The sequence below is a fragment of the Mesoplodon mirus genome, assembly GCF_964341445.2.
Source record: "Mesoplodon mirus genome assembly, chromosome: 14".
NCBI lineage: Eukaryota > Metazoa > Chordata > Mammalia > Artiodactyla > Ziphiidae > Mesoplodon > Mesoplodon mirus.
In genome coordinates this window covers 80,694,115-80,718,832 of record NC_138990.1, presented here as the reverse complement: position 1 = coordinate 80,718,832, position 24,718 = coordinate 80,694,115, and the positions used below count along the sequence as shown (strand labels likewise).

At 39.7% G+C, this 24,718-nt stretch overlaps 1 protein-coding gene across 4 annotated transcripts in view; it reads right to left on the bottom strand.

Moving 5' to 3' along the window:
- MEIS1 (Meis homeobox 1) overlaps positions 1-24,718 on the bottom strand; it is a 139,778-nt gene that overhangs the window by 4,736 nt on the left and 110,324 nt on the right. For 2 of the 4 annotated variants that reach the window (XM_082642958.1, XM_082642960.1), the window contains exons 9-10: positions 20,772-20,848; positions 422-561 (exon numbers count right to left, since the gene is read on the bottom strand). In XM_082642958.1, coding sequence (XP_082499084.1) covers positions 422-561; positions 20,772-20,848 — 217 coding nt within the window. The remainder of the gene's footprint in view (positions 1-421; positions 562-20,771; positions 20,849-24,718) is intronic. The other 2 variants (XM_082642959.1, XM_082642961.1) reach the window with 1 other exon arrangement.

The following is a 24,718-nucleotide window of genomic DNA, read 5'->3' as shown; positions in this document are numbered from 1 at the left end:
ATGAAAAGCTGTTTCAGAAGTAAGCTGCCTTGGGTTATTAAAGCACACAAAAGCTCCACCTCACTGAATGTCTTTGAACTTTACTGAGTCCCACAAGCGATCCTGACCCCTTTGCCCTTTTGACAGGTAATAAAGTTTACAGCAATTCCACACCAAGCCATGCACCAGGGAGTGGTCATAGTAGCAGAAAGAGCTGGGAAGGCAAACTCAGAAAAAAAAATAACATTAATATATTGAATGTGTACAAAGGATATTGTCACTGAGCATATGACTTAAGAGTTACTTTTCTCTGTTGGCTTTTCTCCCTCCACCTTCTCCAACTATTTTATAAGGATGTTAAATTGATTAGTGTTGTTACGAAACGAAACTGGTTTGATTTTAATTGCCAGGCGCTCCTAGCACTCACTCCCAGTTTATTTACCAGGTATGGGACCTCCCGGTGAATGGCTTGAGGATGCTTTTCGCCTGCGTGACTTGAATACAGTCACTATGGGGGACTTGCCTGCTCGGTTGGACTGGTCTATCATGGGCTGCACTATTCTTCTCCGGGCATTAATAAACCTGTAACCAAGAAAGTAGAGCAAATCATTATTACTTAAAAACAAAAAGTGGGGGCAGGGGGACATGGAGGAAGAAGAGAAGATGGATCACAGTGAGACCAAAGCTCGATCTGGGCAGAATGGTTCTCTCTCCATCGCTCTCTGGGCTGCTTCACACGCTGCAAAACCTGTAACCCCCAGTGACCTTTGAGTACACAGGCTCGGGATTTCTGAGTTGATTTATGTTTGCCTGTTTTACCACAGTTGGACACTTCCATTTCATCTTTTCATAGGGGAATTAGCAGAGTTTTCAGGAAACAATACTAGCCACCATTCTTTTCGACTGCAAGGGGGGAAATTTGGTGTAGCGAGAGACAGAGATGTTCGTAAGGGCATCTGTTACCTCTCCTAATTAGTGACATTTCAATCTTCTGCTCTCTGACTTCTTTTTCACAATTTTTATCAAAACCTTCCCTACCTCTTGCAAACCTAATTCTATTTTAATGCCCACTATTAAGATAATGAACCAGGATGGCAGCACACCATCAAATGAAAAAAATGTCTGGAGTTTATCACCACTAACTCACACTGCTGGGGACTTCAGAAAAATGCATTCCGGGTAGAGATTTCTTGGGGTAGCTTTGTGTGTGTGTGTGTGTGCGCGCGCGCCCTCTTTACGCAAAGTCTGAGGTCAAGGCAAGGTCATGGCTATACAGTAATTGAACTTATAATCTTGCTTTCTCCAGCTAGTCCTGAACATGTATAATAAGCATCTTAAGACAGTTAGGTCACTTAAGTGTCTTAATAAGATTTTAAAAATAATTTTTGTAGCCCCTAAAAAAGTGGCTAGCCACTGAAAATTTTAACAAGTGGTAGTACAAGCTCTCCAAAGCCATGCTCACGATATTTCTAACTCTTTTTTTTTTTTTTTCTTTGCAGTACACGGGCCTCCCCCGTTGCGGAGCATCAGGCTCCGGACGCGCAGGCCTAGCGGCCATGGCTCATGGGCCCAGCCGCCTCGCGGCATGTGGGATCCTCCCGGACCGGGGCACGAACCCGCATCCCCTGCATCGGCAGGCGGACTCTCAACCACTGTGCCACCAGGGAAGCCCTCTAACTCTTAAGATCTGTTTGTACCTCGTAATACTAAGAATTACATATCAGGACTTCCCTGGTGGCGCAGTGGTTGAGAGTCCACCTGCCGATGCAGGGGACACGGGTTCGTGCCCCGGTCCAGGAAGATCCCACATGCCGCGGGGCGGCTGGGCCCGTGAGCCATGGTCGCTGAGCCTGCGCATCCGGAGCCTGTGCTCCGCAACGGGAGAGGCCACAACAGTGAGAGGCCCACACACCGCCAAAAAAAAAAAGAATTACATATCAAATACAGAAAATGAACAGGACATATTAGATTCTGAAATAGTAAGTTGCTTTTAGTTCTCAACTCAGATTTGAATATGTGGAACATGAGCAGCAAATAAAAAATACAATGAAAAGTTTAGTACTGCACTGTTAATAATTAAAGGACCCACAGTCCAGTATGAATTCTAGTTGGTAACTCTGCCCACTTCAGGAAGGGAAATAGTTCCTAAAAAACAAACCATTAAACAGACAGGGATAGGTTTTTTAAAATAAAAATGCATACTTCATGACATTTTAAGATTCTCAACATCTTATATCCTTATGTTCTTTCATTATCTGAGAAGTAATTAAAATAACTAATGAAACTGGAATCTAACTAAAAGGACACTGGTTGATGCTAACTCTTATTGGCAACATATATTATATCAGTTCTTGTACATGAAGTCCCCGAACTGCTAATAAAAATATTTAAAACACAGATCTACAACAAATTGTGTTGCCAATCAGGTTATCATTATCTTGTATAAACCATGAAAATTGGAATCATGTGAGCAGAAGGTTAGATTAATTCTCCATTCTCATTATAAGCACAGGTGTAGCACAAACACCATGTGAAATAACCAATTAAAATGAAAAGAAAAATCTGCTTTTTCATTAGCTGCCTTCACTGCATGACCAATTAGAAAATTATTTAATATTAATATTCTGCATATACCAAAAGTAATTTTCATAGTAACTAACATAGGTAAGAGAGCAAAAATGGCTCTTTATCTATGGTACTATTCAAAATCTGCATTCTCTTGGAGGGAACTCTGCTAACTATTTTTAAGCCCTTTTAAAAACATAATATATTATGGATATTTATCTAAAAATAGGAAGAGTCTTTTTTTAACAGATGAGCAGCCAAGGCTCCAAGAAATTAAGTGACTTATTTGAGGTCACATGTTACCCAGGAGATGTTAATAATTTGCTGAATGACACAGAGCTGGCAAACGGTAGCAAGCATCCCCCCCGACAATGTTCTGACCAGAGCATGGCCACTACTGTGCCACCCACCTAGAATATTCCAGACTAAATAAGTATCTAAACATGAGCTGGTTTTGAGCCAATCACCACTGGCAACAACCCTACTGTTGAGTCCAAGAATAAGCATGACTGAACATTTTGTAGATTTGGGGATTTTGATGACTGTACTACTTGTGTGTAAAAACAAAGAAAAGGCTACACATAAGAAGACTCAGTAACTTGAGTTATCTATATTCCAAAGCTTGCCTCCTTCACACTCATACATTCACATTTCCAAAGACCAGTTCATGATAACCATCTCAGGTTTGAATCCGTTGATTGTTAAATCCATGGGATCGGAAAAATTACACGTCAGGTTTGAAAAGGGCTTTAACCATCACCTAGCTTGGTCACTGACATGAATCCCCTCCCTGATATCCCCACTAGGTAGATGGGTAACCTCTACTGGACTGTTGGTTTTTTTTTTTAATTTATTTTATTCAAGTATAGTTGATTTACAATGTTGTGCTAATTTCTGCTGTAGAGCAAAGTGATTCAGTTATACATATATATACAGTCTTTTTCATATTCTTTTCCATTGTGGTTTATCACAGGATATTGAATATAGTTCCCTGTGCTATACAGTGGGACCTTGTTGTTTATCCATTCTCTATATACTAGTTTGCATCTGCTAACCCCAGACTCCCGCTCCATCCCTCTGCCACCTCCCCGCCCCCTTGGCAACCACCAGTGTATTCTCTGTGTGCTGGACTCTTTCTCATACAGCCCTGGCCACCTCAGTGGAGAGCCCACTCCGTCTATGGACAAGGTAACCCTTAGAAGGCTCTGCCTTACCTGACCTAAAATCCTTTCACCAGGACAACTCCTTCGGGGTAATTTAAACAATTCTAGTCTCACTTCTTCAGGATAGCTTTTCAAACATTTAAACTATAGCCACCATGCCGCATAGGCTTCTCCCTTCTTCGCCCTAGGTTAAACATCTGTGATTCTTAACGAGTTCTTTCTTGAATGTGAGCTCTAGGATTTTGAGCCCACTCATCCCTTGGGCCACTCTCTGCTCAAAATGGCGAGTCTGGCTGTGTACCTCTGCAGGTCTTCAGCGGACAACACTAAATTCAGTTACTCCAGGCCCGCTCTGGTCCCCGTGGAGAGAGCAAACACCTCACCAGAGCTTCTCAGTTAAGAGCCCACAGGTACTAGGTGCTATTTGCTTCTCTTTGGGTGGCAATGACGATTTGTTGTTATGACAACACAGATGTAGGCCACCTATAGGATTCATAGATGTAAAAGTAGGAATCCTTTCATTAAATAAAAATTTTAAACCTTGAAAACCTAAGAACACCTATCACTTTATCCGAACTGCTTGACCATATTAGTAGGTATACTTGGAAGTTCTTGCTTTTGCAAACTTTAATTAAAAACAATATGTGCTTCAATATGACGGACATTATCAGTACATGTAGGACATAGTAAACTCCCAGAATGTTACTGAATTATAATTCCTATACTTATATGAAACATATTATTATCTAGGGTCACAGTGGACATCTTTATCTGAAAATAACTGAGTAAATAGCAAAATATTTTATTTTTAAAAACAACATCACCTTTTCAATCCTAAAACCATCCTAACATTTGATTCTCTTTGGTGTATTTTATGATTTTCCTTGACCATCTTACATTTATGCTCTTTGGAATCAGCTATATACAGCAAGACCATGTATTTAGATGGCTTGGGGTGAATTCAGATACGAAAACATTTTCCTTCTGGGCAAAGTAATAAAATGACATTCTTGCTCCTCCCACAATAAGTCAAACAGAGGTCAGTTCCTGCAACCCAGTATCTGTTTAAATAAACTGGTCCAGCTGTTTGTTTCTAAAATGCCCTTTGACCTTGTGTCTCATCCTCCCCGCTTCTGTGACAGAATGCTTTACTTTCCATTGTAGAAGATTCTAAATTATCAAGAATCTTCTAAACACTGAACCAAAAAAGACCTTTGGATTGTATGTAAACTTACATGAACATATTCCCTTCTTATAACACTGTCATTTCAAGAAGCATCAGTAAAATAGTTATTTTAAACTCATATGTATGAATACATAAATATATATTAGAGCTTAAACATAAGAAGAAACAGTGTTTTTTAAGAGAAATAAAAAAGAGAATGACAAAATTCCAATTTCAAAGTACAATAAAAAATACATTCTCCAATATCCATAAAATAGTTTAAGATGAAATATACCCATGAAATACACACAATCTTTGGAATTTTCCATATTGATAAGGTCTTTTTAAAAAGCCTGTGTGTTTAAAAATGTAAGAGAAAACTTTTACAATTTTACAATTGATGTCCAAACATTATAGCCCTTAAAACTCATATGTATAATGTCAGGAATACGTGACAACAGGACAGTTTTTCTTACTCATTAAAATAGTTTCACACCTTGGTTTAATAGAATGTAGCTCATATTTGCCATAAACTGGGCATTTTAAAAGGTAATCCTTTTAGTTAAGTATCCTTTAAAGGTTGAGAAACATACTGTTTGCATTTCCGTATTTCATTCCAAACATCAAGGTATATGTTTTTAAAAATCCCATTTTGCTTTGAAAACACAATCTTCTTTTGTGAGGTACTTTTTAAGAACTGGACACCCTGTAGGTGGTAGAAAACTGAATTAGAGAAAGAATTCTTAAATTTCCTTTACTCATACAATCATGGATTAGAATTTCTTCCTGTGACCAAACTGTCTCCTTCCTCAAAACAAGAAGTTTTACAAAGGAAAGGAAGATAATGGATGGGCTTTAGAGCTTTATTCCATGTCAAAATAAACAGAGATGTATTTCTTTTTACCTAATTATTTGTTTAGGACTCAAGTCCCTTAATAAATGGGGAGTGGGAGATTGAAAGGGGAGCAAAACCTTCAAATATCTGAGACATGGGATCATCTAAACACTGAATTTTATCATTTGCATTTTTAAAATAGGAATCAGACAAGGAGAATGGGACATGAATCTTGAGTTATGCTAAAAAGAAATACAGGAAGTTTTGCTCTATTCTTTCTTGTCTTTGCCCCTAGATGTTTATTTATTATTAGACTTTTTTTTTTCCCCATTCTGCTAATTCCACCTATCTCCTTTTATTCTCGGTCTTTGGATACCTGAATAGTTTTCTGAGCAAGATCTGGTAGAACAGCTTTCTAAAGTTGACCTTTGTCCTTTAGTTTATCCTCCACTCCCTGCCCTGGTTCCTTCCCATGAAACTGGATTGTTAAATTTAGTTTTCTCTTTGTGAGAACCAGGAGGGGTGGCCAGATCATAGTGGGCATCCATTAGGACCAAACACCAGATATATCTGCCCAGTTCCACAGGCAAATTCCCCACATGGCTTTGCCCTTGGTCTTCCTTGTATGGTTCTCCATAATACTGACAAAAGGAAGGAAAAACTACTTGCTCACTTTCAGAAATGGAATTTTCACCTTTACTCAATTCTACTTCTCAGTGTTTACCACCTTACTTATTCACTGATGATTAAGGGGAGCCCATATTTTGTTACTTTAACATGCCACAGCCAACTCATGGAACCGCATCAAATCAAATAAAAATAAAATTCTGACAAAATGCCATTGTTGCTAAAGAATGACATGACTCTCAGTCATTTCCATAATGCTTCTTGCCAACTAGGCATAAGTGACTAGCCAGTAGGATGGTAGGCACCCATTTAAGTATGTAGAAATGCCATTTTACAATAGTACCCTCCTTTGCCCAGGAAGCTAAAATTATTAACTATTAAGAAAAGGTTTCATTAAATAACAGGATATGGTAGTAAAAATGCTTTATAAACCTATACTATCCATTAAAGAAAGTATTAATTATAGTCATCTTGATTACTATTTAGGTATACTTAAGAATACTTACATATAGACTTTAATAATAATAAAAATTAATACCATGCATTCTTAAGTATCAATATTAGTACTGGTGATATCTGCATGCACTATTCTTTATTCAGTTAAACATGAACAACATGCAACTATAATACTTAATTGTTATATAATTCATTTTATTTATATTCATTGCTATAAATATTTTTATAGAATTAAGCCTTGTGAAATATCTTCAAGTATAAAATTTCACATTGGAAAGTAGTTGCCGGATTCCAGAGTTTTGTTCTTTCTTTTCCCATGAATTTTCTTGATGTAGCATTTCTTTCAGCTTTATCACAGTCACTTAAAGAAAATTATATATCCAACTTTTTTTTTTAAGTCAGCATTTTCTAATAACTTTAAGGCCTGTTTTATAAACAAACGTTTCAGGGAACGAGTTCTAGCTGTCTCCCACATAACACTCTGTTCTTTTAAACAAGAGATCGACTTCAAAATCTTTTGTTGGAATTCTCTATTTTAGATTTACATTTACTTATTGGATTTAATGATCTGTAACTGGCAGGCTTCAGGGTCCAAGCCTTCTTCTACACTCCCTTTCTTTGTGAAGTAAAATTTCATGAAACATGATTTTAAGATGCTCAAGAAAGTTGATTCAATCTCAAGTCAAACCTAATGAAATCATGTTTTTGGCGCTGTCTTCTAGTTTCTCAACCTCCTCCAGGATCTGACAGTTTCAGGACTGCAATACATCATCTGTGTGTCTGAGGGTGGGGGAGGTGACTGAACAGGAGGGGAGAAGGGAGCATGTGTTTTGCTCTCCATCCACTCTAGAAACATAATACTGGAATTTTGCTCAAATCACAAGAAGCCCATCAGTCAGAGGTCTGAGAAGGTTCCCCTTCTATAGAAGTGATAGGAATATTTGGCAAACTACTCTAGAAAAAACTGAAGCTAAGACAGTTGAGGAAGTTAATTATATATCCAAGCAACTAGTGAAAAAAGTCACTAATTAGTTGAAAAATATAATGCAAAGTAAAAACAAAACCCAAGTTTCATTTTGGACTTTATATGTTGAAATAACTTGCAAACACTTCATCACTTGGTTGTATATTACAGAAAGTTTTCCTTGAAAGCAAATTGGAAAATAACTTCTTTTTACTCTAAAAAAAAAATAGAAGCTCAGCTTGCTAAATCCTTTAATCTGAACTGAATTCAAAGCAAGGGTGGCTCCCTTAGTGCAGTGTCTCTAATTCTTTTGCTACCTTCTAGATCACTAAAGCCTTAGGCTCTAAACTCAGTAGAGTGAATTGTAGGGATGTATCACTAGACCTAGCATAAGAAATATCCAATAGTTATACATATCTTAAGTATCCATATAAAGCATAGGTAACCAAATGGCATTTATAAAATATTTACTTAAATGTGACAATTTGTCAAATTTGATTTTGTATAACCTTATAAATATTTAAAAAAAAATGTGGTTGGGGCTTCCCTGGTGGCGCAGTGGTTGAGAGTCCGCCTGCCGATGCAGGGGACGTGGGATCGTGCCCCGGTCTGGGAAGATCCCACATGCCGCGGAGCGGCTGGGCCCGTGAGCCATGGTCGCTGAGCCTGCGCGTCTGGAGCCTGTGCCCCGCAATGGGAGAGGCCACAACAGTGAGAGGCCTGTGTACCGCCAAAAAAAAAAAAGTGTTTTACTTAAAGTATATGAAATTAAAGTGATTATTAGCACAATGATTAAGCAATAGGATAATCTAGGATAACCTAGAAAAACCTCCTTTAATAATGAAAACCTAAAATGGGAATAATAATATCTTCAAAGAATAAATGTGTCTCTTTGACTTAAGCTGAACCATTTTTCATAAAAATTCTAATTTTCCCATATTCACAAAATTCAATAAAATTGCATCTAACTAAGCATCCCTTAAACATTACAGAATTAGTATACAGTTATTTAAAACAAATATTAATGTTCTGCCAATTTCCATTGTAAATAGGATGACCAGATAATTTATCATCTACACTGGGACAATTTTGAGAGTAAAAAGAACATTACTAATAATTATGCTGGGCAACAGGCATAAACCATGAATGTCCCATGCAATTGGGGTGTATGGGCTACCCTACTGATCAAATATGCACCTATTTTCCCAAATAGAATTTCCCCTGAATGACTGGAATTGACCAGCCCAGCATGCATACTGTGTTAGGTGACCAACCTAGCATGCATACAGTGTTCTAGAATCTCAGCACCATCTTGGAGTAGCTCTCAGCTCTTTCCTTTCTCTAGAATCTTTCCTTTATTTGCCTCAAGCCTTCACTAACTAGAAACTTCCAGGCCTGGAGTCTCTATTCGTGCCAAGGGAAGATATCTCAATATTTAGCTCGATTTTTTCTTTTCACCTGGTTACAGATTAGGTTTGACCTGAATGGAGGCCTGTGTCTATTCCTCAGAATGTTCACTGTAACTTCTGTTTCAATTAGCAAAGTTTGAAACCTAAGCTCTATGTAATGTATATCAGTATGTAACCTGTAGGCCCTTACATACAAATGGAACCACTTAAACTAAAAGGCAAAATCTCTCAATTGATGTATATGACAAACTCTTTCAAATGAGGACAATAAAACCAACAAAATGACCTCCTCTTGGAACTTGTCAAATCTTTGAAAAATGCTTATGGTCATCGAAGTCACAGTGGGGAAAGTCTGGAGAATGTACATTTCACTTCTGCGTTGCCAGCCTTTTCTTTGAACACCATTGCTCATAATTATCACAGTCAAAACATGGGCCACAAGCAGGAAGAGTGAGAGCACTGTCTGGTGGGAAGAGTATGAGAACTGAGTAGGAAAACTGCCACTCACTGGCTCTGAGATCATAGCAGTATTTAGGTGCTGGAACTGTGATGATCAAGTGACTGAATGTTTATGCAAAGTGCTTTGTAAACTGTAAAACCTAAGACAGAGGTTTGCTGGGGATAGTGTCCTTATGATTCCCAAAAATACCTAATGGTACAAAAACTTATATACAAATTCTTATGGCAGCAAGAGATGGAAACAACGCAAATGTCCATCAACAAACTAACTAATAAAGAAAATGTGCTACTTCCCTGGTGGCGCAGTGGTTGAGAGTCCGCCTGCCAATGCAGGGGACATGGGTTCATGTCTCGGTCTGGGAGGATCCCACATGCTGCGGAGCGGCTAGGCTCGTGAGCCATGGCTGCTGAGCCTGTGCGTCCGGAGCCTGTGCTCCGCAACAGGAGAGGCCACAACAGTGAGAGGCCCGCGTACCGCAAAAAAAAAAAAAAAAAAAAAAAAAGAAAGAAAATGTGCTATAGCCATACAATGGAACATTATTCAGCCATCAAGAGAAATGAAGTTTGACACATGCTACAACGTGAATGAAACTTGAAAACATAATGCTAAGTGAAGGAAACCAGTCACAAAAGACCACAGATTTTGTGATCACATTTATGTGAAATGTCCGGAATAGACAAATCTATAGAGACAGAAAATAGATTTGTGGTAGAGTTGGGGATGGATGTATGGGGAGGATGCAGGGTTTCTTTTTGAGGTGGTGAAAGTGTTCTCAAATTGACTGTGGCGATGGTTGCCCATATCTGTGAATATACTTACAACCACTGAATTGTACAATTTAAATGAGTGAATTGCAGGGTATGTGAATTATATCTCAGTAAAGCTGTTAAAAATAAATAAATAATGGTGGAATGCACGAGACACTGGACTAGGCCCTCCTTGCATCTAATCAGGGGTGTAATATTGTAAGGCCCTGAGCCTCATCTGTTAAAGGATGCACACAATCCTATCCAGGACTTGGACTCTATCATTCTATAGCATTGTTTCTAATTTTTTTTTTTTTTGCGGTACACGGGCCTCTCACCATTGTGGCCTCTCCCATTGCGGAGCACAGGCTCCGAATGCGCAGGCTCAGCGGCCATGGCTCACGGGCCCAGCTGCTCCACGGCATGTGGGATCCTCCCGGACCGGGGCACGAACCCGCGTTCCCCGCATCGGCAGGCGGAACCTCAACCACTGTGCCACCAGGGAAGCCCCTGTTTCTAAAATTTTAATCCGTGCTCCTTTTGATAAACTTCAAAATCTCCTATCCCTTTGTTACTTGCTATTTCAAAAGAAATAGCATGACAAAAATCAAAAGTTAATTCCCAAGACGCTTTTTTATACTACATTCACTCAGAATGATTCTGATCTGCCTTTTCTGGCCACTCTCTTCAGTCCCCACCTGGCCCTGAGGATGGGAATCCCTGCCATAACCCATTGCACTGTCCTTTCTGTAAACAGTCCTGCCAGGTAAGTAGCCATGGGGGCTGAGACCTGACATCTTTGGACACATACAATTCTTTCCATTAGCTTTGCAACATCTCCTACACCCTACCCTATCCAAGTACATATGAACTCTGACCCAAACTAGGGATCAAATAAAGTCAACTGTAGCAGATGTTCTAGTGATACAGGCCAACAAAACCCTTCAACTAGACAACAACCTTCAAAACTACCAGTTTACATTCAAATCAGCATCCTAAAGTAGAACATACTGGAAACTTAAAAGATATATATTTTTAATCATGGTGCATTTAATTCCAACCCTCTGCAATATACTATTCTTTTTTTTCATAAATTTATTTATTTTATTTATTTATTTTTGGCTGTGTTGGGTCTTCATTGCTGCATGCGGGTTTTCTCTAGTTGCGGTGAGCGGGGGCTACTCTTCATTGTGGTGCGCGGGCTTCTCACTGCGGTGGTTTCTCTTGTTGAGGAGCATGGGCCCTAGCTGTGCAGGTTTCAGTAGTTGTGGCACATGGGCTCAGTATTGTGGCTCGTGGGCTCTAGAGCGCAGGCTCAGTAGTTGTGGCGCATGGGCTTAGTTGCTCCATGGCAGGTGGGATCTCTCCGGACCAGGGCTCGAACCCATGTCTCCTGCACTGGCAGGCGGATTCTTAACCACTGAGCCACCAGGGAAGCCCCAATATACTATTCTTGAAAAATAGTGACCAAATCAATAGTAAGCCAGATGTCTCCCATGACGACAGGAAATACGTTTTTGACCTAAGTTACATTTAGAATCCAAGACCAATAATTCCCACGGGCCTGAAAGAGTTAATGTATTTGCAAAAGGAAGTACTTTTTCCCTTCTTCAGGGATGGGATCTAATCTTGTGGCCCTTTAACCACATTGGTTAAGAGGGTAAAAGGAAAAAGGAGCTCTCAAGGGTGGGAAGAGATTAAGGTTTTTTGTTTATTTGTTATTGTTCAGGTGTCAAGAGCCCGATAGAGTTAATTATTTCCCATATTAATGGGTCAGGCTTAAAGGCCTCATAAGAATGGAAATAAAATAAGGAGGAAAATATCAAAGGCTATGAGGGCATGTAACGGGACAGCCCTGTATTTGCCAAAGTTACAAACATCCACGTTGTTGGCGTGTTTTTTTTGTTTGTTTTTTGCTCTTTCATTTTATTTTATTTTTTAAAACATCTTTATTGGAGTATAATTGCTTTACAATGGTGTGTTAGTTTCTGCTGTATAACAAAGTGAATCAGCTATACATATACATATATCCCCATATCCCCTCCCTCTTGCTTCTCCCTCCCACACTCCCTATCCCACCCCTCTAGGTGGTCACAAAGCACTGAGCTGATCTCCCTGTACTATGTGGCTGCTTCCCACTAGCTATCTATTTTACGTTTGGTAGTGTGTATATGTCCATGTGTTGGCGTGTTTTTGATATTTTTTAAAATGCTCTCTTTCCCCTTAAAAATTAACAAAAGAAACACAACAAAACCCTGATAATCTACACAGAGTTCCAGGCATTCACACATTGGAGCCACGCAGATCCAAGACATTTGCCCTCAGAAACACTCCCTCCCCACGCACCCCTGGCTCCTCTCCATTTTTGAGAAACTTGTGTTATTCAACAAGGAGGCAACATTTGCCCCATTTTTTACTATTTCAGGCTGCCTCTTTAATCACTCAGAAATGCTGTTTGTTTGAAGTAGGTGCAGCCTGAAGCCAGAGGGTGATGTAAGTGCGAGGGGAGAGGGGGGTCTCTGTGGGCACAGCTCCGTGCCCCAGTGCTCAATGGTTAATCACCCAACACCAGCCCGAGCAACTGTTGACACAAAATAGGTGGAGATCAGGTCTGTGCAGGCAGAAAATACCAGAAGGGCAAACTATATGTAAACACACTTAAGACAGATTTGACAAGAATAGACCTCAACCTGACTTGCTAGGAAACTCCTCCAGCCGAAAACCTCAATGTTCCTCTCCGCTGAGGCTGTTTCCCCCGACAAAGTTTCCTTTGAGAAGAAAAAGAGTAACATTTTCAAAACTAAAATGAGTTTACAGAAGTCAGTGGAGACATGTGTCCCCTCGATGCTTCACTCACATAGTGTGAGTTTCGAATGTGCTCCTACATGCAGAAGTTATGTAATATAATGCAGTTCTTGCAGGTACCCCTGGAGCAGAACCAGACGAGAGAGAAAGGGGGGGGGGAGAGAGAGAAGGAGGGAGGGAGAGGGAGGGAGAGAGGAAAAAACCAGCATGTGCAAACAACCACAATTCAAAAAGCTATTTCTCCTGACCTATAAGACTCATGCAAAGGAGCAAATGGATAATGCTTAAACAGTCTTTTAATCTTATCTAACTGACACCTGACAACCCATTACTTATAGATTGTTAATGCACCAACTAAAAAGTTTGTCATGTACAAAATTACTAGAGAAAAAGATTGAACGCCTGAGGAAAAAACAAATTCTGCTGTACAATAACTTCAGAAATTCCGAGCCTATTATCTGTCATGCCCTTCACAGACTCAGAGCACCGCTAAAAACAACTGATTTATCTTTATTATGAATCCGAAAGTGACAACACACATGTTTTTCATGTCTTGCGATAATGTTTAATTTCATCTAGTTTTTATTTTACAGGGCTTTGATTTGCTTATTTAAGATGAAGAAAAGTAACAACTTTGTAATGAATTGTCTGGTTTGTCTCTTTATCAAAGGCCCTGTTGTGTGTGTGTGTGTGTTTCCCCCCCCCGCCACCCCGCGCTTCTCATGTAAAACGGGGATCCAAATCAGCTTCAGAACATTCACCTTGCTTCAGTTCACGTTTTTACACCGTCTAGAATATCAGGGCTGGAAGAGGCTTATTACACCGCCCTCCCCAATTCCTCAGCCCTCCCCTTCCAGTTAAGGCAGAGGAAATTGTTGCCCATGGAGACAAAGTGAGTTGATCAAGGACACACATCTACCTGGTGAGGAGTGGGGACGACAGATGACATGTTTGGACTCCAAACATTCTTTCCCCTGTGTATTCCCTCCCCTCACTCGCCCTGTGTAAATTGTGTGCTGTCGTGAGGCTTACAGGGGAATCTGTTCCTCAGCCACCTGTGGATGCTGTGGCTTTCCCCCTTGATTGGGGTGCCTCTCAGCCCCTCACTTCCCACACTCTCCTCAAGGGAATCAGCTCCTGCTCTGCCGGCTGGGTGACACCCGAGGAGTTCTCTCCGTTTCTCTGATCGGACACTTGTGCCAAGACACTGAAAACAACAAATCTGCTTAATTAGGACTTGCACCAAGTCCTGCTGACCCCCACACCATGTTCAAAGTCAAGCACCAAGCCACTGGTTTTACTGCCTTGAAAGGGATATTCAGGAACACTGGGTTCATGATGGAATCAGTCTCCCAACTCACTCATCTCTGCGCCTCGCTGGAACCCCAACCTGGTCCTCAAAGTATCTTCAGGTGGCAACAACTCTCAGCTTCAGACCTCACACTCTTGTCCTGAAAAGCTCAGAGACTGTCTTTGAATGTTGGCTGGAGGAGAAACAGCAGTTACACAAAACAGTATCTGGACTTTCTAAGTCCATTTTCCTACAACCCACCCCTTCCTGTTTCTCTTCTCACCTAGACTCAGGGTCCCCTGGTGGAAGGGGCAGGGTTTTTCCATCTGGCACAGTGGTCCAACACCTACCCTTCCGTGAGGAGTTTCCATCTTTCCCATTATTAACCATGTGATTGAACACAGTGGGGGAAAAACCTCTGAGTAAATTTAGCGAGTAAAACTTACAACAAAGTGTATTTCACAGACTGCAGAGTCATTTTCAAAGAGGATTGTTTGCTGGAAATTTTTTAAAAATCTGCAGACAAAAGCAGCGTCTCCTTTGAATTCCTAAGACTCTCTGACATGACAATACCTGAAGGTTTCAAACTTCACAGCTCTTTTCCCTGCAAGCTATTTGCTCAGCTTTCCTAAATAATACCCTGCGTGCCTGGGACCTTGCCACCTCTGTCTCAGGCAATATGCAAGCTAAACATTTTTTGACTGATTTCAATATTTTCTCATGAGCAACTAGACAGTATTTTATCTAGTGAATATTTCTGACTGCTCTAATCTAAGCCCAGAGTAAGGGCCTGTAAAGGTAATATTATTAGAGTTGACACTCAAGGTAAAAAGCATAGCAATTAACTGTGGCCTGGAGAAAAACAACCCATTCTGAAAGGTGCTGGAGAGCTGTTCTATTTATATTTCTCCTTCTCTTCCTTCTTTTAAAAATACTGCACCTGTTACTCCATGGATCAGTTAGGAAGTCTACCTTAAATGTAGGTTACACTTAAATTCTCAAGGGAAGAAGTTAAACCACCTGCTTAATAAAATTACCTCTTGTGTGTGAAGTGGTTCCATCCCTAGGTGATTCCTAGGCAAGGAAAATCCCTATACACACCCTGCACTTTCATTTTGTAGTTGAATAGGAAACAAATGACCCAGGACTCCTTGCTTGGTGCGCTGTTTTTTTCTTTTTACATCTGTTTTCCTTGCTTTTGTGTCATGCCTCTGTTTAGTTTTATTGACAAAACAATCTGTGCCTAATGTTTAAACAACATCTGTAAAATGTATTATTAAATTATGTTGGAAGAAAAAGCAGAGCAATTCTATGAAACCCCATGACCCCCTATTGATTTTTAGATCTCAGAAGTTGAAAGGATAATTTGTGAATGTTTTAACATTTACATCTACACAGGTACCTATATTTATAGAATCTTTGATTACTTATAAAAGTATTTGCTACATTATTACCATAACTCAGAAAGAAACTTGACCTTTTACAGTTGAATCTGTTTATTATAACAAGGGTGATCTTTTTTTTTTTTTTTTTAAATAAGTTTACATTTTTACCTGCCAGGGGCAGAAATCTCCAAGGATGACATACTTTTTCCCCCCACTGGTAATAAATGGGACGTGATGGCTGAATGCTTTGCAGTTTTGAAGGCAATACATGAAGAAACTAGGAAAATCTGGTATATGTACTAAATCTGAGAACTTTAAGAGCTATGATGGTTCTGTAAAGTGTCACCGCGGAGGTTCGGATGCTCCCTGGAATTTTATGCACCCTATTGATGGGGAGTGACTTCTCTGTCTACATACATACTGTATTTCACATAAACTATGTATTTTGCACCTAAGACCCATTGCCTTCTCAGAGAGGGTAAAGAAGTAATCATGGAACATTAGGCCTTAATGGGAAAGTGTATGATTGAGAAGGGGTAAACAAAGAAACTAACATTTATTCAATACACCCTAGGCTAGACCTCTGCTGAGGCAGGATGTGTCTGAGGCATCCAGCAAGAAAGATACAACGCGGGCACAAGTTTTCATCACATGGAATTCCCAAGTCTGCAACATGGCTGTGAAAACATATAAGGGAGTTTTATTTGACCATTGTACACTCACATTTTCAATATAAAAGAATAAAGTTGGTGTATTCGGGAGAGAAAAGAACCCAGTATTGACTTTGTGTGTGTGTGTGAGTGCACTCTTTCTTCAAAGTTCTACCTACATATTAAAAGACCCACCTAACCATCTAATCCTAAAATTTAAGAAATTTCCACTTAAATGACATTCAACATATTAGTAATATTTTTGCACTGATATAACAGAAGTATTTATCACAACCACAACAACAATGAAAAAACAAAAAGACAAAAGCACCAAATGCTATTATTTATCACTTTTGGCTCAAATCATAATTGGGAGTGAGGGAGGAAAGGAAGAAGAATACATACATTTATGGCACATATTGTATTTCAAAAATTATTATGTTTTAAGTCAAAGTCTACCACGGCATGCTAGACTGAAATATTTAGGCAATTAGTTATGGAGGTTGATTTTTAAAAACATGCAGTTACCTCAAATACTTGGATAATTTAGGTAAAATCTTTTTACCCAAATTATTTGCCTAATTGCCTCAATTCTCAAAAAATGTGTTGGCATAGACTTGTCCTACAATGTCTCATCTAATAAATGTCACATTCCATCCCAGAACCCAATTCCTACAAGTACTAATACCAACCATTTTAAGAATACTCTTCTGTTTTTACTGACAAGTAGACCAAATATGAGTTAGAGCAGTTACTTCTTTTAATCCAAGTTTTCTCTTAATTAATCAAATCTGTCTTGTTGTTTTACATTTGAATTCTCCCTGTGATCCCCTCTCCCCGTCAAATCCCATCTGCTTTGTCCTTAGTCAGCCAAGGCAAGTAGTATATATTACTTACGTCAATTAAAGACGCATAAAATTAGTTCAGCGATGGAATGAAAGAATGTTACAACGCACCAAACTTTTCTCATCTCATTTTTCTGTCAAAACCTAACTTCAAGCTGCATCGGCCAGGGTTTCTATGACAAGCTAACAACTGACATGAGTTTATATTTTTCACTTTCATACTGTGTATGTCAATACATTATGCTACTGCCGGTAATTATGACTGATCTACACCCAACCCGCCCTTCAGCATTTATTAAATCTCTTCAACAGTGACTCATAGTTCATACAAAATGTACATGTGTGTTAACAAGTCTTTAAAAATCCAAAAAGGAAGAAATGCATTTTAAATGTTGTGTCTAAATGAAATGAAGGGGAAATGCTAAAGTACTCATGAAGTGGTTTTTTTTGTTTGTTTTTTTTAAATTATTATTTCCAGAATGAAGTAACTTGCACTTGATGCTCAATACAGGAAAAATATTTACAGGCTGTCAAAAAGACTCTGTGTAATGTTTTTATTACAATAAAGAAAAATGAAAACTACTTGGTAGTTGTGCTTTTTATCTTCAAGTCTGCCATCTTTAAGGTTCTCTCACATCTTGGGTTTCAATACAGTACCGTCTGGGTTTCCCCATTTTTCCATCATATTTCCAACTCAAAGCCCAAAGAAAAAGAAATCTATTATCAGCTCCTTAAAAGGTGAAGGTCTGTATGAAAATTAATATACCATTAAAAACTCAAATCAAATGTGGGAATGTCATTATTCACTGAACTTAAGAGAAACAATTTCTATTACAACTTTTAGTTACTGGAGGGTAACTCTCTACCACAAACAAATTTGTTGCAGAGTTGAAACAGTTGCCAAATGCTCAGCAATGAAGTGCAAGCATAGGTCACTTCTAATTCCATACACAGAAGCGAGAGCACATGAACACTACACGGTGCCAGATGAGCACAGAATTGGGTTTACATCGCACGTAATAAGTAAAAGTGATTTTCAAGTTATGTGCCTGTGCAGAATTGAGTATCAGTGTGAAATTTAGGGCAAAGTCTGCGTCTTTGCTGAAAAATTATTATCTGGCGTGTATTATAACTTTTTTTAAGTCCTTCCCCCGCTCCATTTTTTTTTTTTTTTTTTTTTTTTTTTTTGCGGTACGCGGACCTCTCACTGTTGTGGCCTCTCCCGTTGCGGAGCACAGGCTCCAGACGCGCAGGCTCAGCGGCCATGGCTCACGGGCCCAGCTGCTCCGCGGCATGTGGGATCCTCCCGGACCGGGGCACGAACCCGCATCCCCTGCATCGGCAGGCAGACTCTCAACCACTGTGCCACCAGGGAAGCCCTTTTTCCCCCTCTTAATTGCAAAACCGAGGCAGTCTGATTGTGATCACTGTGCACAGAATCTAGGAAACGACAGTTGCATCCAGCTTGGTGTCACAGGAATGCCTGCCTGGCCGGGCAGCCACAGGAAATATCCCATAATGTCTTCTACCTGTGGCAAGCAGCTTGTATTGGAATCTGTTCTCTGGTAACGATGTTTGTGGGTGGAGCTTTCTAGCAGCACTGAGGAGGAAGAGAGACGGCATGTGTGGTAGATCACCTGCATGGCAGCCCTATTGCCTTCCTAAATGTTTAGGAATTTAGGTGTGCCTTCAAAATGGATGGTCTGGGGCCTCCCTGGTGGCGCAGTGGTTGAGAGTCCGCCTGCCGATGCAGGGGATGCGGGTTCGTGCCCCGGTCTGGGAGGATCCCATATGCCGCGGAGCGGCTGGGCCCGTGAGCCATGGCCGCTGAGCCTGCGCATCCGGAGCCTGTGCTCCGCAACGGGGGAGGCCACAACAGTGAGAGGCCCGCATATCGCAAAAAAAAAAAAAAAAAAAAAAAAAAAAAAAAAAAAAAAAAAAAAAATGGATGGTCTGTTCTGTAATATCGTCCAGAACAATTTGGAAGACAAAGTTCAATTATATAGTATCCAGAGTCTTGAAAATTAAGATACAGCCGCAGGTAAAAACAGGCAAACAAAAAAACCTCAGCAGCCACACGACTCCTAGTAACACACTCAGGTATAGTATGTCTTCCGTTAGTTCCTGATCCACTTGACTAAAAGGGCTGCAAAAACTGATCTCCCAAGGTCATAGAAATTGAAAACCCTTACAAGCAATGCTTATGTGAGTCTGTCTGTGTCTTGAAGATAGCGCACTTTGTAAATTAATCCTCCAAAGGCAAATATATTGTAAGTAGCTTGTTATCTCTAAAATACTAAATCGAAGAATACATGAGATTATATTGACAGAAATTACATTTTCTGTAATGGGGCTTAATATATCTGAAATCTCTCCCAAAGGCTCCCAGACTCTAACAGAGAAGGGTCTGTTAACGTAGGTGCAATGGACATCAAGGACAAATTTATTCACCAAAATGGATTAGGCCATGTAATCAGAGATTCTGTAATATTAATCTTTGACACTTATTGAAAAGAAAGAAATACTTCTGTCTGCAAACTGGCATTCTCAGTTCTCCTCTTTCCCCAACCAGGCTTTGGGCCTTTTCTGGATTTTACTTCAAAGAGGATAAGGTTTCCCCCATCATAAACACTAATCTAAAAATATTAGGACAATTAATTAGACAACTTAGCTTTAGAGGAGGTTGGATTTTGATACCCTTCAAATATGACACTAGCTCTGGGTGATTGTATGAACCTGGCTTTCAGCACACTCACAAAGGGTAATAAATCATACGTCCTCAAAGGCTCCTTGCCACACCGCTGTACATTAAGTCAGAATATTGTTGGCTGGTACTTGGTACATAATCTCAGCTTTCCCCCAAATCAGGAGTTCACACATTTATTTAGAAACACTATTGCACAGCTCTGAGATACATCAAGTTTTGAAAAGCTTCAAAGTAGAAACATACATTTTTTTCTCTTTTTTCTATAGGGAGATAAGAAGAAAGGAGAGCCCATCCTGGAATGCATATCCCTAACAAATTCTAACTGAACTTAGTTATTCAGTGAATTTAAAACCTGACAGGTATGTGATAGTGGATTTTCTCGTTTCATAGAAAAGAGGATATCACTCTTTCTATTGATTATTCTTGAAAGTTAAAAAAAAAGGTCATAGAGAGATTTACAGAGCCATAGTGAACGTGAATTAAACACTAATATATACTATGCCTAAAATTTGTCAATTTATAAAGGAGGTGGAAAGCAATACACTGTTTTCTTTTCTATACTAGCAAGTGCTCTCACCCACCAGTCAACACTGTGTTCTCACCTTTGGATCAACAAGCCACCAGGGAAAACTGGGTGTGTCTTCTTAATGCAAAACATTAGCTGCAGGTCTGCAGAGGGGGAAGCAGATTGTGTGTAAACACAAAGCCAAATTACTTACCAATTGTTCACTTGAAGGATGGTGAGTCCTGTGTCTTGTGCCAACTGCTTTTTCTGTTCTTCAGAAGGGTAAGGGTGCTGAAAGAGGACAAAAAAGATAGGTTGTGCACGTACACTTTGGATACACAATGTGCACATCACATGTCAGGTGCAACGCTAGGTGCGAGGGATTCAGTAATAGACACATATGCTCTGTTAAAAAAATATGTGTATTCAGGCAATATTTAGGCTATTTTGTCAATAACCTAAGAGTCTAGTGAGGTCTATAATTAAAGGTAAAAATGCTGAGGTGTGTCACTCTTATTAATGGAATACTACATCATCTAATTAATGGCAGTAAAAGACAAGCCAATTACCAAGATTAGTGAAGTGTATAAATAGCTACTTAGGATACGTGCAGAACCTTGATACTGAGTTTATTCTTTAACAGGTTTATTTGTTGCAAACACAAAATTCAGTAGGATCTTCACTGTATTTTATGGGATTAAAATAACAAGTTCTTTTTGAGCGTACAAAAGTGTACCACTTTGACGTAATATTTTCTAGAACCACAGATTTTTTTTTTTTTTTTTTTTTTTTTTGCGGTACGCAGGCCTCTCACTGCTGTGGCCTCTCCCGTTGTGGAGCACAGGCTCCGGATGCGCAGGCTCAGTGGCCATGGCTCACGGGCCTAGCCGCTCCGCGGCATGTGGGATCTTCCCAGATCGGGGCACGAACCCATGTCCCCTGCATTGGCAGGCGGACTCTCAACCACTGCGCCACCAGGGAAGCCCTAGAACCACAGATTTTTAAAGCTGAATCATTTGGACCAACAAGCTCAGCTCAGGTCCCCAGGAGTTAAGCAACTTGTTAACATGATATTCTCCTCCCAAAACACCATGCTGCTGGACGCAAATATCAAAATTAAAGTGGGTGTATTTAAAAAAACACACACACACACTATTCATTTTAGCTCTTCTGCAAAGCACAAACAAATGAAATTCTACCAAAGTTGGTTTCCCTATCTGAATGTCAACATATGCTGGGATTCTGAACACAGGCCAATATAAGGTCAAAGACCAGCACATTTTGCGTGCGAAGAAAAAGCCTCAGGAGTTAGAGAGGATACAAAAATATTACAGGATTAGATAATAAAATGAAATCTATACCTCCTTGTAAGATGTTTAGAATTCTACTAAGATTAGTTTTGGCAAGATACTTTCTGTTTAATAGTCAACTATATCTAAATTTGAAATATACATTTCTAAAGCCTGGGAGAGGAGCTGAGGACATGGTTTCCATCCATTGGTGACATGGGCTACTTTGAAACACTGCACCCCAATAAATTCTCCCAAGATAATAATTGTTCTGATAGTCAACCTTCTATTCTCTTTATGAATGGGAAGGGGCACCCCCAACTCTCCATTTAACTGTATGTGCCATCGGAAACTAAATTTTGGTCTATTGAATGCTAATTAACATAGCTTTCAATCTTATTAATAATGTCTGATTAGATGCTAAGAAGGCTCGTTAATGACCACTTCAATGCTCTTACTTATAAGTTTAAATATGTTCTGTATCTATACACATGGGATTTGATGTGTGGAGAGCAAAGATGTAGCCATTTTTCCCATAAGCATTGTGTCTTGATTGTCACTTAATCAATAAATACACAGTTAGAATAAGGCTTTGCTTTCACGGAATATAGTGCCTCTCTCTAAAGAGCTCCAAGTATATTACAGACAGAATGGTAATTAATCCCCATTATATCCCTCTGAGGGACATAAATAGAATCTATTGTCCCTCCTGTTTTACTGGTGAGGAAACTGGCCAGGGGAAGGCACAGTCCGCAGCGACACGACCTAGGGACATTTCCTGCTTCCCATCCAGTGTCTAAGCCTCATCATGACAGAAGGATATGGCAAACGCCTTTCATAATCTCCATTCCTGTCCCGCCTCAAAAACCTCCAGACCTCTCCCCTTGCCCAGCAGTGCGTGCCACCACCCAGCCCTGCCCACTTCCCAGATGGGCATCCTCTTCTCGCCCCACCGCACCCCTCTGTGTGGTGTGTTCTTCCAACACACCAAGCTGGTTCCTACCCTCAGGCTCCTGCTCCAAGGTCACTGTCAGGTCTCAGCTCAAATGCCAAGCCTTAGTCTCCCCACTCTCCACCAGACCACTTTATCACTCTCACACCAGTCTTTCCCCTTTTTCTCCAATAGCAAGCATCACTCTATGAAACACCCGTTCTGATTATTTCTTTCCCTGGTCATGCGTCTCTTCTCACTCGTGTAGCATCTCTAACACCCTCGCCTTTCTCATTCACCATCCTTAAAGCCCAGACCTGCACATAAAGAAAACCAGTAAACATCAGTGGAAAAAAGGAATGGCTCTGACTTGCCATGATACACAGATACTCTCCACTCAGATGCAACATCAAAATGTATAATAAAATTTTTTTAAGCCCACAGGAAGTATAAACAATCCAATTTGAGATCCACAACACGACTTTCCTTACTTCATTCCTAAAAGTGATGTCTACCCACTCTTTTCAAATGAAAGTATATCACCTCCATAATCGGCAGAGATCACAGGTGACAGTCACCCTATTCACCATTATGCCAGTCATCACAGGCAAAATCTCACAATTGGATACTGACCTAAAAGCAATACACTGCCCTAAGGTTTAAAACATGACTTGCACTTCATAAAGGTTTGCCACACAATACAAACCAAATGAATCTTTTATCCTCTGAACTGAATACTGAATTGTGGTTTCATATATAGCAGTTCTATGTCTACACTAGTTGAAGAATTGCACAAAGTTACATACGACCCTTTTAGACTGTATAAATTATGCTGCCATTCACTAACTATGAGACTTTGAAAAAGGGACAACTTCTCGATTTTATCATCTGGAGGTTAGCCAGGCTAGCAATTCTTGAGGAATAAAAGCCTGACTTTGAAATATGCAAATTTTAGCATCTAGCTGTTGGCACTATTTGCTATATAAAGCTGTACACCGATGTACACAAGTCATTTCCAATCTATAACATCTTCTGTTATATGATTTGCTTACAGTTTTGCAGGTCCTCTGGAAATCTCTTTCAGTGCTTTTCAATTGAATTAATAAATACGTCAATGGTCCCTCTTCACTACAGCTGGATGGTGACACCTTTTGCCGTCTTGTTAGTTGTGTCTTAATATTATGACCAGAACTGGGTAAAAATTAATATTTATGCCATTTACCTTTAGGTACTTTGAAAATTGAGAATTGTCACAGTCATTTATTTGTGCTGTGTTTTCAAGAGTATTTTTGCATGCCTGTTTGTGAGCAAGTTTTACATGCATTCTGAGAAAGCAAGTGGAATTCACATTTTATTTATGCAAAAGGTGTCAGGAAAATTCTCTTTGGATCATTAACATTACCTGAATCATTATAGCTTCAAAGAGCAATCTATGGCCTGCAAATTGTCAGTGCAAGTTTAGGTTGTTTCTTTACATCATGCAGTTTCTGATTTCAGAATTTAAATATCATAAAATGAGAAAGTTCTAACCGTTTTTTTCTCTGTCACTTTTCATGTGATCTGATTTTAAGTAATTGGAACAAACTGTGCCTAATTTCATGCAGCATAATTGCCAGGCAGCCTCAAGCTATGGCGACCCAGCACTCTGTCTCCATTAAACAATTTTCAGTTGTTCAGGATATTTTTTTTTAATAGAAATGAATGAGCCTGGATGAAATTAAATGTCACAATAATCTGGTCATTGTTAAGGGGGCAAAAGGTATCAACAAAACTCCTAAACCTTTGTCTATGGTAGACCGACTGGATATTTTTCTTTTTTTCATAGTTCTTGAACCTGGTGTCCCATAAACTTTCAATTCCCACCCCCCCCAAAAAAATTCCATAATTGCTAGAATCACATGAAAGCCACAACTTCAGGTAGCTAATCCACAGTCAGTCAAA